At 41.3% G+C, this 13,557-nt stretch overlaps 1 protein-coding gene across 7 annotated transcripts in view; it reads left to right on the plus strand.

The window, feature by feature from the left end:
- TRPM7 (transient receptor potential cation channel subfamily M member 7) overlaps window positions 1–13,557 on the plus strand; it is a 146,286-nt gene that overhangs the window by 126,666 nt on the left and 6,063 nt on the right. For 4 of the 7 annotated variants that reach the window (XM_075069662.1, XM_032790608.2, XM_032790607.2 and 1 more), the window contains 4 exons: window positions 304–509; window positions 1,148–1,199; window positions 1,289–1,395; window positions 11,954–13,460. In XM_075069662.1, the coding sequence (XP_074925763.1) occupies window positions 304–509; window positions 1,148–1,199; window positions 1,289–1,395; window positions 11,954–12,084 (496 nt within the window). In that variant the 3' untranslated portion in view covers window positions 12,085–13,460. Of the gene's footprint in view, window positions 1–303; window positions 510–1,147; window positions 1,200–1,288; window positions 1,396–5,943; window positions 6,462–9,898; window positions 10,040–11,953; window positions 13,461–13,557 lie in introns of those variants that run through there. The other 3 variants (XR_012656561.1, XM_075069663.1, XR_012656560.1) reach the window with 3 other exon arrangements.

A 13,557-nucleotide genomic window follows, 5' to 3' on the forward strand; every position in this document is an offset into this window, starting at 1 on the left:
CACACTTTCTACTAGCCAAGTATACTTTTATGCATATTACTATTTGAAAAAAATGTGTCCTCGGATTCAGTACACCTTGCAAAAACACTATTTAAGAAGTGTCAACATGCAAACCTTCAGCCACTGCTTTCGGGAAGAATATTTCCTGTTGGTACTTAACAAGGACTAGACTGAACTTGTATTTTATAACCTAGCCAGATATAAAAATAAGTTTGTCAAACCAAAAGATTTATCAGGTAGCAATTGCATAATTGCCTTATCTTATTGATTTTGGTAATATTTATGAAATATATTCTTTATAAGGTTCCTGGAAGTTTTCCTGTTATATTGCCACTCAGCTGGACAATGGTTTGCAGTTGAGGAGTGCATGACTGGAGAATTTAGAAAATACAACAATAACAACGGTGATGAAATAATTCCAACTAACATGCTAGAAGAGGTCATGCTAGCATTCAGCCACTGGACTTATGAATATACAAGAGGAGAGTTGCTGGTACTTGACCTGCAAGGTAATATACTTATTTTGAAACTGGGATTAAGGGCAGTTCTCTTTACATTCTCTTTACCATAGCACCTTAATGAATGATTCTGAATAGTGTTCATAGCATTACATAATAATTTTGGTCCACTTTACTTGAATGAGCAGTGGGTTTAGTTGATATGCCATTACAATGCCATAGGAAAAACTTAGGACAAAAGTTGAATTCTTATTTTCTTTCTTAAGGTGTGCACAATAAAAAAGGCTAACATTTATGTTCTTGGCATCTTCAGTCCATATATGTAGTATCTTAATTTATCCTCAAGTGTCCATCAGACATGGAAACACTCACAGCTAAGATGTAGGAATCTTATTCTCTCTGGGAAAAATTCACCGGACAAAATTCACCTTGAGTAGCGGGCTTGCAGTGCTGTTCAGGAACCACTTAAGCTTTAAAAATAGGGCTTGAATGGGATTTAAGTGGTGCATAGAGTTTGGGTGGGAGCCATCTGTACAGGAGTGTATATCATCCCATAAATTTTGACTTTCTGTCTTGATTTATGTTCTTCATGACAAATTTGGAAATCCTTACTGCTGAGGGATTCTGGTTTACAGTGTTAATCTATTCATATACTGTATCCAATTTTAACTCTTATATTTTGTGTGAAGGTGTGGGTGAAAATTTGACAGATCCCTCTGTGATAAAAGCTGGAGAAAAAAGGTAAGATTAATGGGTTTTGTTATGAACCTTGTATTTAATGTTTGACTTGGACAAATACATACCGTGCTTATGTATGCTTTATTTTAAAGGTCATATGATATGGTGTTTGGTCCTGCCAACTTAGGAGAAGATGCAATCAAAAACTTCAGAGCTAAGCACCATTGCAATTCTTGCTGCAGGAAACTTAAACTTCCTGGTACGTGGGAATTTTTTGTGGTTTTTTTTTTGTTTGGTTGGTTTTTTTACCCTTACTATTCATTTAAATTGTGTGTAGCTATGTCACAAGTTGAAAATTTAAAGAATTAAAGAATATGGAAAATAGTAGCATTAATTCTAGCATTTCACCGTAGTAATCTTGTAATGTAGGGGGGTGTGTGTGTGTGTGTGTGTGTGTGTTATTTCCTAGGTTAAAAAAAAACAAATTCTTCAAGCATGTGCCAGTGCATGGATCTCAATGTAAGTGTGAATGCACCTCATGAGCACAAGAGTGAATTTTTTTGAATAGCAGTGTTTAGGGCTCCTTATGCTCCCATTCAAGGGCATAAAGGCTTGGGCAGCCTGGACTGTCCCTCAGTTATCTCTTGCCACTCATGGCAGAGAGGTGGAACACAGCAAATGTCCAACCTATTCTCTTCAGAGACCCTAAACCGGTTCTTTTTCAAGCTATTTGATGATGATCAGGGATCCTAGAAATCCTTTTGCCATGGAAAAATGCAGAAAAATACAGAATTTGCATTTTTACAGAGAATCTTTAGTTTTTACATTTTTTGAAAAAATAAAAACACATTAACTATTAAGAAAGCTAAGATTTTGTCCCAGATATTTTTAGTAAAAGTCACGGACAGGTCACAGGCAAAAAAGAAAAAAATTCACAGAAGCTGTGACCTGTCCGTGACTTTCACTAACAATATCCCTGACAAAATCGGGATCTGTGGGTCCCCACACCGCCTGCAGGTCTGGGGTCCCCCATTGCCCACGGGGGCTGGAAGCTGCATGGTACCCCTGCCACCCCCAGCTGTGGGGGATCTCAGGGGTTCCGTCACCTGTGGCAGTTGGGCAGTTGGGACCTCAGGGGGTTCCCCCAATGCCCACAGAGGCTTGGGGGTTCCTCTGGTGGCTGAGAGCTATGGGGTTCTCTGCCACCAGCGGCAGATGGTAGGTCTCAGGGTTCCCACAGCAGCTGGGAGCTGCGGGGTAGCCCAGCACCCACGGTGGCCAGGAGCTGCAGCTGCAAAAAATAAAATTCCTGCAAGCTGCATGGAAACTTCTTAAAGACACCATAATAGAGGCTCAACTTGCATACCCAAAATTAAAAATGTAGTAAAAGAACCAAAAAAGTGCCACCGTGGCTAAACAACAAAGCACTGAGAGGCAGAAAAGCATCCTTTAAAAAGTGAATGTTAAATCCTAGTGAGAAAACTAGAAAGGAGCATAAACTCTGGCAAATGAAGTGTAAAAATATTATTAGGAAGGCCAAGAAAAAATTTAAACAACTACTAGCCAAAGACTCAACAAATTTTTTGCTATTGCTTTTTAAGTATGTCAGAAGCAGGAAGCCTGCTAAACAACCAGTGGGCCCACTGGATGATTTGAGATGCTAAAGGAGCACTCGAGGACAGTAAGGTCATTGCGGAGAAACTAAATGAATTGTTTGCATCAGTCTTCATGGCTGAGGATGTGAGGGAGATTCCCAAACCTGAACCATTCTTTTTAGGTGACAAATCTGAGGAACTGTCCTAGATTGAGACATTAGAGGAGGTTTTCGAATAAATTGATAAACTAAATAGTAATCAGTCACCAGGACCAGATGGTATTCACCCAAGAGTGCTGAAGGAACTCAAATGTGAACTGGCAGAACTACTAACTGTAGTCCATAACCTATCATTTAAATCAGCTTCTATACCAAATGACTGGAGGATAGTTAATGAGACCCAATTTTCAAAAAGGGCTCCAGAGATGATCCCAGGAATTGCAAGCCAATAAGCCTGACTTCAGTACCAGGCAAACTGGTTGAAACTATAGTAAGGAACAAAACTGTCAGACATATAGATGAACATAATTTGTTGGGGAAGAGTCAATATGGTTTTTGTAAAGGGAAATCATGCCTCGCCAATCTACTAGAATTCTTTGAGGGGGTCAACAAGCATGTGGACAAGGGGGATCCAGTGGGTATAGTGTACTTAGAGTTTTCAGAAAGCCTTTGAAAAGTTCCCTCGCCAAAGGCTCTTAAGCAAGGTAAGCTGTCATGAGATAACAGGGAAGGTCCTCTTACGGGCTGGTAACTGGTTAAAATATAGGAAACAAAGGGTAGGAATAAATGGTCAGTTTTCAGAATGGAGAGCAGTAAATAGTTGTCCCTCAGGGGTCTGTACTAGGCCAAGTCCTATTCAACATATTCATAAATTATCTGGAAAAAGGGGTAAACAGTAAGGTGGCAAAATTTGCAGATGATACAAAACTGCTCAAGCTTCCAGGCAGATGCAAAGAGCTACAAAAGGATCTCTCAAAACTGGGCAATAAAATGGCAGATGAAATTCAGTGTTGATAAATGCAAAGTAATTCACATTGGACAACATATTCCCGACTATACATATAAAATGGTGGGATCTAAATTAGCTGTTACCACTCAAGACAGAGATCTTAGAGTCGTGGATAGTTCTCTGAAAACATCCACTCAATGTGCAGCGGCAGTCAAAAAAACGAACAGAATATTGGGAATCATTAAGAAAGAGGTAGATAATAAGACAAAATCTGTCATATAGGCTCTATATAAATCCATGGTACGCCCACATCTTGAATACTGCTTGCAGATGTGGTCACTCCGTCTCAAAAAAGATATATTGGAATTAGAAAAGGTTCAGAAAAGGGCAACAAAAATGATTAGGGGTATGGAACAGCTTCCATATGAGGAGAGATTACTAAGACTGGGACTTTTCAGAGAGATGACTAAGGGCAGATGTGTTCGAGGTTTATAAAATCATGACTGATGTGGAGAAAGTAAATAAGAACGTGTTATTTACTCCTCATAACACAAGAACTAGGGGTGAAATTAATAGGCAGCAGATTTAAAACAAAAGCAAGTATTTTTTCACACAACACACAGTCACCCTGTGGAATTCCTTGCCAGAGGGTGTTATGAAAGCCAAGACTATAACAGGGTTCAAAAAAGAACTAGTTAAATTCATGGAGGAAAGGTCCATCAATGACTATTAGCCAGGATGGACAGGGATGGTGTCCCTAGCCTGTGTTTGCCAGAAGCTGGGAATGAGTGACGGGGATGGATCACTTGATGATTACCTGTTCTGTTCATTCCCTCTGGGGTACTTGGCATTGGCCACTGTTGGAAGACAGGATACTGGGCTCGATGGATCTTTGGTCTGACCCAATATGGCCGTTCTTATGTACTCCGCAGCTCCCTGCCCACACAGGTGGCAGGGGACCCTGCAACTCCCAACCACTGGAGGCTGAAGTCACAGCAGTCTCTGGAAGTCACAGATTCCATGACATCCACGACTTCCGTGATCAAATATTAACCTTAACTAGATTTTAGTGAAAGTACCAGTGTTACTTATTCAGTGTGTGCAGCCTTCTCCTCTTGTGGTTTATTTTTGAATGTGCTTTAAATTTAAATAGCTAAACATACTTCAATCAACTGTTTCCAGTGTATAGAGCAGAGGTGGGCAAACTACGGTGGCCTGTGGAACCATCTTGCCTGGCCCTTGAGCTCCCGGCCTGGGAGGATAACCCCGGCCCCTTCCCTGCTGTGTGGCCCCCCACTCGCAGCCTCAGCTCGCTGTGTGGGGCTGCGAACTCCTGCCAGGCAGCGTGGCTGCAAGAGCCACAGGGAGTGTGTGTGTGTGTGGTGGTGGTGGGGAGTTGTGTGTTAAATTGCTCCCCGTAGGAATGTGCTACTTACGAAGCACCAGCACTGGCAGCTGTAAGTAGTACACCATAAGTAGCACGTTCCTATGGGGAGCAACTTAATACATTACACTCGGGTAGGGAAGGCTTTGCCTTCTGGGACCCCATGCCCTTTATCCTCTCCCCACCCCCTTACCATGCCACTCAGAGCACCAGAACTGGCAGCCATAAGTAGCACATTCCTAGAGGAAGCAATTTAGGACACTACATGGCCTCCATATAGTTTCAGAACCCCAATGTGGCCCTCACGCTAAAATGTTTGCTCACCCCTGGTATAGAGGTTACTCAATGGTGTATAGGGGTTTGTGTTTTAATGAATCTCAAATTTCACTTCAGCCTCTAGAAGTGAGTAACTAAAGTTACAAAAAGATGATGAAAACTTTAAAAATCATCTCTAAAGACTGTGTTGCTGAGCTTGGCAAGGACAAATTTCACATTGATGGTAATGTGCTGTTTTGTACTGTGTGCAGCAAGGCTGTAGATTACGTTCGAAGGCAGACAATTTTAGAACACATTAAAAGCACTTAAACATAAACTGAATGAAAACAAGAGGCTGAAACAGCATGGCCATTGATAACAGTAAAAAAGTGCACTGTGACTTGATCAGTCTATTAATTTTATTTTATTATTATGATTGGCATTGGCAGGCTTTGAACTTGTTTTAAAAATTGTAAATGTATCAATAAAACATTGTGTTCAGCTGATAGCTGTATATATTATGGCTAGGGAAATTCAAGTTCAGCGTTTCATTTTAATCATGGAAAAATAAGGATTTTTATATGTTTCTTTTTTTATCAGAGAATTTCATTTTTTTTAATCACAGAAAACTACGATCCCTGGTGAGGAAATCTTATCTGCACAGTTCACATATAAGGATCTTCTAAAAATAAGAAAACAGGTTGCAAGAGGGTTGTCAAACTTCCTCCTGCCCCTCCACCCCCAATATGGTGACGTGAGGTGCTTTGTGCCAACCACCACACTACATGGCAGTCCAAACTCTGAGTTCAAATCCTGCCCATCCTGCAATGGACTGATCCCCATAAAGAATGGGCACAGCCAATGCTTCTCCTATCTAGGAGGAAGCCATATCCTGAATAAGTGCTTTGCGTTCAAGTTTTTCTCTGCCAGTACGCACAAGTTCAGGTATGTTAGGCTCAAAGTACATCTACTGTAGTGATCCATGTGGATCGCTTCAGACCCAAGGTGATAGTTATGACTAGAGCAAGACCAGATAAATGAGTATTGACCAGTAATCCCTCAAGCTCCAGAATCAGGCAGTGGAAAGAAGATGATGAGTACTCAGTACCATCAGTGCTGACCACCTTAACATCAGCAAAGTCACCAGTGCACAAGATCTTGGTGCCAGTAATCTCAGAACCAGCCCCTTCAATGTCAGCAGTCCAGCACTGATTACCTTGGCACCATAGACCTGATGCAGATAACTCCAGCTTCTGTACAGACTCACCCACCCACAGACAATAAAGCCAGTATCTGCACCACCCCATAAAGAGGACACCAATTTATATAGTCAGTCCAAACATAAGCATAGGTCCAAGATTGCAGGTAGCTCCTGGAGGACGGACTTCAGACATCACTCCTCAAAACACAAAGCCCCTTGGCATTTGGGCAGAACAATAGACTCATTACTGACTGGGCTGAGCAAGAAACTCAGATATGTTGTAGAAGCATCCATATCACCCCTAGCAACATTGCCATTACCAAAAAGGTGGACTGATATCAGCCCTTCCACAAGGAGATACTTTGCTCCTCACTATCACTAAAATACTACTTGTTGCTAGCGTTGAGTATCAGTGTGGGCGTGTCACTGGGCTGGCCAGCCTCAACCAGGTTAATACACATATGGCATGCTACTATGGCCATATTGACCTTACTGGGGACCATCCTCCCATCTGTTGAGTAGCAGATTATCCTCCCACATGTCTAGAAAAAAATTGTGCAGCTTCACTGGCAAGACCACTTGTACTGAACTGGATGTGGGCCAACAGGAACAGGAGTCAATAGAGGGACAACTCCAGTCTCTTCCCAGGGAATCCTCCTTATCACTGGAGGAGACTGAACAAATATATATATTTCCTTAAGATTCAGGATGGTAATGCTTGCCTCCATCATTCCACATCTGCAAGCTCACGATTGGTTTGTGGCTCTCAAGATTCATATTTCATATTTCCACACAGCCATCCATCTGGCCCACAGGGAGTACTTAGGATTCATAGTGGGACCCAGCTATTGCCAGTACAAGATGCTGACATCTGGACTTTCCGTGGGACAGAGAATCTTCACAAAATGCCTAGAGTTGGTAGCAGAACACTTTATTTTATTTTATTTTATTTTTTTAAGGCATTCATTTTTATCATTACCTGGACAATTGGTTCATCAGGGCAGATCCCAGCAGGAGGCTGCAAATTTCACCGTTTCCCTGTTCACCCAATTAGGCTTCCTAGTGAACTACAAAAAATAGTGTCTCATCCCATCACAGATGATAGAGTTCGGAGCCCTGATTGACTCCTATTCAGCAAGAGTGTTCTTCCCAAAGACAGGTTCCTGTTGATGCAGTTGCTAGTGTGAGAGAGAGACTTGTACCAGACTATGATGGTATGGATGTGTCTGGAGCAGCGAGGCCATATGTTGGTGTGCACGTATGTGACACTTCTTGCCAGATTTTACCTGCAACCGTTCCAATTCAGTTTGTTCTCCAACAAGACACCAGATGAACAAGAAAGTGGTGGTCCCACCTCATGTCACAGTACTGAGCTAGTGAAAGAAACCTGGAAATGTGTGTAGAGGGGTACTGTTCTCTAGCCCCTCCATAACAAAGACCTTAATAACAGACACATCAGGAACAGGCTGGGGAGTCCACCTGGATCACCTACAAATGCAAGAGATTTAGGCCTCAGAGGATATGGGGCTTCACATCTGTGCCCTGGAACTCAGAGCCATCAGTCTAGCCTGTGTGGCCTTCCTACCAGTTCTTCAAAACTCTTCAGGGCAGATCCTGACAAACACCTCCACAATGCACTACATGAACAGGTAAGGAAGTGCACGCGCATCTACCCTCTGCCTAGAAGCCATCAAACTAATGGACGTTGTGCCACGAACATGGGATAACCCTGATTGTCCTTCACCTCCCGAATGTCATCAACAACCTTAACAGATTTCCTGAGCAAACAGTCACCACTCGTGAGGGGTCATTGCAGAAATCCATCATAAAACAAATATTCCTACATTGGAGAATATTGGTAATAGATCTGTTGATCACCAATATCAGTACCAAGTGCAAGAGCTTTTGATCCAGAGCAGTTCTGAATCTAGGTTGTTATTGGTGCCTGCCTTCTTCCAGTGGGCTCAAGGCCTTCTGTGTACCTTTTCACAGATTTCTCAGGATGATTTCCAAAATCAAAGGAGACAGAATCATGATCATTCTTGTAGCTGTGTAGTGGCTGAGACAGTTTTGGTTGACAGACCTACTACAAATGTGCACCCAGCCTCCAACCCAACTCCCAGACTACCCAGACCTGATCTCACAATACCATAGTCAGATACTCTATCCAGACATGAAGTTGCTGCACCTATGTGGCTATTTGGGTGGCTGAGTTACATGGACGTAGCTTGCTCCCTACAGGTCCAGGAAATATTAGTACAGAGCAGGAAGACATCTTTCAGAAGAATGTATTAATCCAAATGGAAGCAGTTCTTGAAAAGGGTATCCCAACATGGTCTGGATCTGGTCCAAGCCTAGATACCACAGATTCTCAACTGCCTATTTCAGCTCTCTTAAGGTTTGCCTCACAACAGTCTCAGCTTGCCATCTGCCAGTACAGTCATGTTCAGTCTTTGCTCCCCACAATATCAGTTTCTCAAAGGACTATTGCATGTTTACCCGTCAGTCAGAGAACCTACTGCTGCTGGGGACCTCAATCTGGTCCTCCTGAAACTAATAGAACCTCCATTCAAACTTGTGTTCGACTGCTCCCAGCATCACTTACACTGAAGATAGGCTTTCTAGTGACTATTACTTCAGCCAAGAGAGTGAGTTTCAGGCACCTATGGCTGAGCCTCCCTATATTACATTCAGTAGGAACATGGTGGACCTCACCTATAGTTCATTTGGAAGATAGTGTCAGAATTTCATCTAAACCAAGTGGATTAGCTTGCCTATCTTCATGAAGTCACACTCTGGACTGAAGAAAAGAAATTACACACTAGATGTATCCAAGACTTTGAATGATTTGGTGCTATCAATGTAATAAAGCAGACTGTTTCCCTGGCTATTTTATAGCCATGGCTGAGCATTCCTAAAGGTGAAGCCATCTCTCAGAAGACATTGAAATGGATAATGCAATATATCTTGTTGTGTTAATAATTGGCAAGGCTCACTCCACTAGAGCTCAAGAAACATCCTCTGCCTCCCTCAGAAATGTCACATTCTTGAGATCTGCAAGGTGGTAGTGTTGTGGAGTAACCAACTGACCTTTGTCAAGCATTAGTCATTAGATTTAGCTGCCAGATCTGGTGCTAAATTTGAGATATTAGTCCTACAGTCATCATTCAGCTGATGCAGCTGAAACTTCTCATTCCCACCATTCTGAAGAGATGCTGCTTGTTGGTCTCCTACACTGACACATACTCAGAGAATCAGCATGGATTCCATGACCTGCCCGTCATCTATGCTTTTTGCAGTCCCCTGCTACCCCAGGCTTTGAATTATGAGAGAACTGAGGCAGGGTCATGGCTGACCCATCCTTTTTGCCCTTGTATAGGAGCATGAGGAGACACGAGGCACGCATGGCCCACTTGCACACTGCTATTCAAAAAACAATCTTGTACACAAGAAGTGCATGCGGACCTACAGGGAGATCCATATTGGCTGCAATATCTCAAAGAAACACATTTACTGTAGGGTAAGTAACTATTCTCTCCATGTGGCATCATACTGACACCCATGTGGTTCATCAGCAGGACTGGAAACTTTAGATCCACTCCATAGACCTCTTTCACTGGAAGTAATTGAATAATTGATCGCAATAGCAGGTTGTCATCTTCTATGTGGATGAGCAGTAGGAGGATGAGAGACACCCTGTGCCAGTGGGTTTCACAGATATTTGCTAATGGCAGAGGAATGGTGAGACTCAGGAATCTTGGGTTCCATTTCAGGCTCTGGAGATGAATGTATTTCTGTGGGCACCGACTCTCTTCTTCCCCTTCCCGCTCCAGCTTGGGTCTTGTAAAAGGAAGTGTCTGGCAATATAATAGCTAATTTCATGGCTATGATTTCATCACTGTGAAACAATTTTTTTAATCCAACAAGATAAGTCTGCTAAGAACACAAGTAAATTTGAATTACAGTCTAAGTTGTCTGTCAGTCTCAAACAATGTTAAATTCTTTAACTGTCTTGAAATTGTGTTAACACCCTTTGCAACTTTCCAAGGGGGAAAAAAAAGAATGGGAATTCTCAATTATAAAGTCGATTTGAAAAAAATATAAAGAATTTTCATAGTGGCCAAGGGCTTGAAAAGTTTGAGGGCAATCTAAAAAATAGAAAACTAGAGAACTAAACTGGAGAATTGAGGCAAAACAATTTCACACAAACGGATATAAACGTAGACTGCATCTACACTACAGCACTTACAGTGGCGCAGTTGCACTGATGCAGCTGTGCCACTATAGAGCTTTGTGGTGGAGACGCTTTAAGCCGATGGGAGAGAGCTCTTAAACCCCTGCCTCTGCAAAAGCCAGCAGCTGTGTTGACAATAAGCTCTCCCGCTGACATAACACTGTCTAACCAGGCCTTAAGTCGGTTTAACTGACATCGCTCAGATGTGCAGATTATTCAAATCCCTGAGTGACATAAATTATAGTGAAGTAACCTGTAGCATACACCAGGTCATACAAAAACAAATTATTGGGAAAGGTTGTAGGAAGATATAAAGTCAGGAAAAGTAGCATAAAATCAGCACAAAAACTTACGACATGTTAAACCAGGTGGTGGAGTTATTTTAGTTTACAAGTATTCTAATTCTACAAAGATTCAGTTTGGGGTAAAAATAGTGTAATGGAGTCTTTCATGTCTCATTTGCCAGTTCAAATCCAGTCTAAGTTTGTAGTGACTGAAAGGTACCACTGCCTAATAGCAGTTTGATGATTTACGTAAAATGAGTTGGTGTTCCTTATCTAGTTTGTACTGAAGTGGTGACCATATCCCAAAAAATCCCACAGCCATAAATGGAACTCATTTACTCCTTTTGTCAACTATCACAATAGACAGGTCTTGGATTAAATGGATATAGAATCTAAACTGTCCTCAATTCTAGACATGGTCCTTCCATGTTAGGGTTGGTAAAGCAATGAAGGGAAGATTGCACTACTGCTGCCTGTACTGTATGGCTTTTACAGGTAATTAGAAAACTTTAGCAACCAATAAATTTCAGTTCTGCCTTCTAGGTTTGTCCTGAAACTTTTAATATCATATACTGTAACTGGCAAGAAAAGGAGTCAATTTCCATAGTAGAATGGCTGCTCCAGGCCAATGGGAGCTGCTGGAAGCGGCGCGGGCCGAGGGTCTTACTGGCCGCTACATCCAGCAGCTCCCATTGGCCTGGAGCAGCGATCAGCCAGACCTGTGGATGCAGCAAGTAAACAAACCGGCCCGGCCTGCCAGGGGCTTTCCCTAAACAGGCAGCGTCCCAAGTTTGGGAAACACTGGCATACTTAGATCTTTAAATGTGTTTTTAAAGATTTTAACGGCCCTTTCATTTTACCAAACCAAGAAATATTAACATTTATTTTGTTGTTGTCTTTTCTTTTGTTGATGTAGATCTGAAGAGAAATGATTATACGCCTGACAAAATTATATTTCCTCAGGATGATTCTCCAGAATTGACAATTCAGCCTGGAAGCTGCACCAAAGAATCAGAATCAACTAGTTCTATTCACTTGATGCTGTAATGACATGAGCAAACACTGGCATTGCACGGTGTCACTAAGTTGTCGATTATCTGTCTTCCACTAAAATCAGATGAAAGAGATCAAAACAAAGAACCAAGTGTTATAAGTGGAATTTTGATGTCTGGTCCGTAATCTAAGGACTTAACAACTTGTGGTAACCATCTACAGAGATGAGCTGGCAGCTGATTATTTTAAGGGGAATGACAAGAATTTATGAAATGTTTTTAAAGAGTCTTTTTTGGAGAAGGTTATTTTTAGTTTTGCTTTTGTCCAGTGGAGGTTCGACTAATCCTCTAATCCTGTGGTGCAACAGGCTCTTGACTAAAAGGACTTCTTTTTGGATGTTTTAAGGCAAAGTGTCTGTTTGGCAGCTGGTTTACTGTCAGCCAGCTAGAGAAATGGGAGACTGCATCCTTCTTCTTTATCGGAGGTTTCCCTGCGCATTGTCAGAAGTGTCTCATCTCATTAGATGCCATGTAGTTTCATCTGGCCTTTGGAAGGGAACAGATCCAAAGGATCTGTGTATATCGTGCCAGTATGCTGAGGGTTGAAGTCAGAAATGGATCTATTCCAATAAAGAGTTTGTCTCCTGAATCAGGATTCAGCTTCATAGATGTGAAGCCAGTTTTTATGGAATAGAGTTTTAATTGTGTAATGAAATTTCTTGTTTTTATACATTTCAGTTTTATCAAGTCACTGTCAAATAGTAACAAATAAAGCCAGGATAGTCTGGTATAATTACATCATATAGTAGAACAGAGTACATACTGGTCCAAACAAGAAGTTGCCTTGTTGGAAAAAAAAGAACAAAGTCGGGGAAATGCTTTTTCTTGTAATGACTGCTTCTGAAGTTATGCCTTCCAAAACTCTCATAAAACCAGTATATCAAAGCGGAATGTACACATGAACTTTTAAATGTATTTAAAATTGTATAGAAACATCTTTTAATGTTATGTTGTTTGTGGTACTTTATTTAAAAAAGACTAGGGTTGGATTAGCATTATGTAAAGTACGGGAGATTGCAATGCAACTTTATGCCAATAAAATGTAATTTAACTGTCCCAAGTCTTGTTGAGTATTCAACAAGAAAAACCTGTTGTCCAACTGAAGTTTCATGCTGCGATTTTTATTTTGTTTGTTACATAGGTACTAATTTGTAATTTTTAATTGAAGGGCAATATAAAGCTCTATGAAAAATTTTTTTATTCAGTAGTGTATCTTATAGATACAGACCTAAGGCACGAACACAATAGCTGTTTAAATCGTGTTTTATGTTGATGGGGGGAAAGGTAAAGTGTATTAAAGATATAATACTGTATACATTTTGTATATCATTAAATCTTTAAATCTAAAATAAATTTATTCTTGTTTACAGACTTCTGCTGTCCTTATCTGAAAGGGATGTCTTAAGGATTCTTGGGGTGAATATGAGTTTATGCAGGAGCACAGAAATTGCCATATTAGATCAGGCGA

Source organism: Chelonoidis abingdonii, chromosome 9, assembly GCF_003597395.2.
Source record: "Chelonoidis abingdonii isolate Lonesome George chromosome 9, CheloAbing_2.0, whole genome shotgun sequence".
Taxonomy (NCBI): Eukaryota; Metazoa; Chordata; order Testudines; family Testudinidae; genus Chelonoidis; species Chelonoidis abingdonii.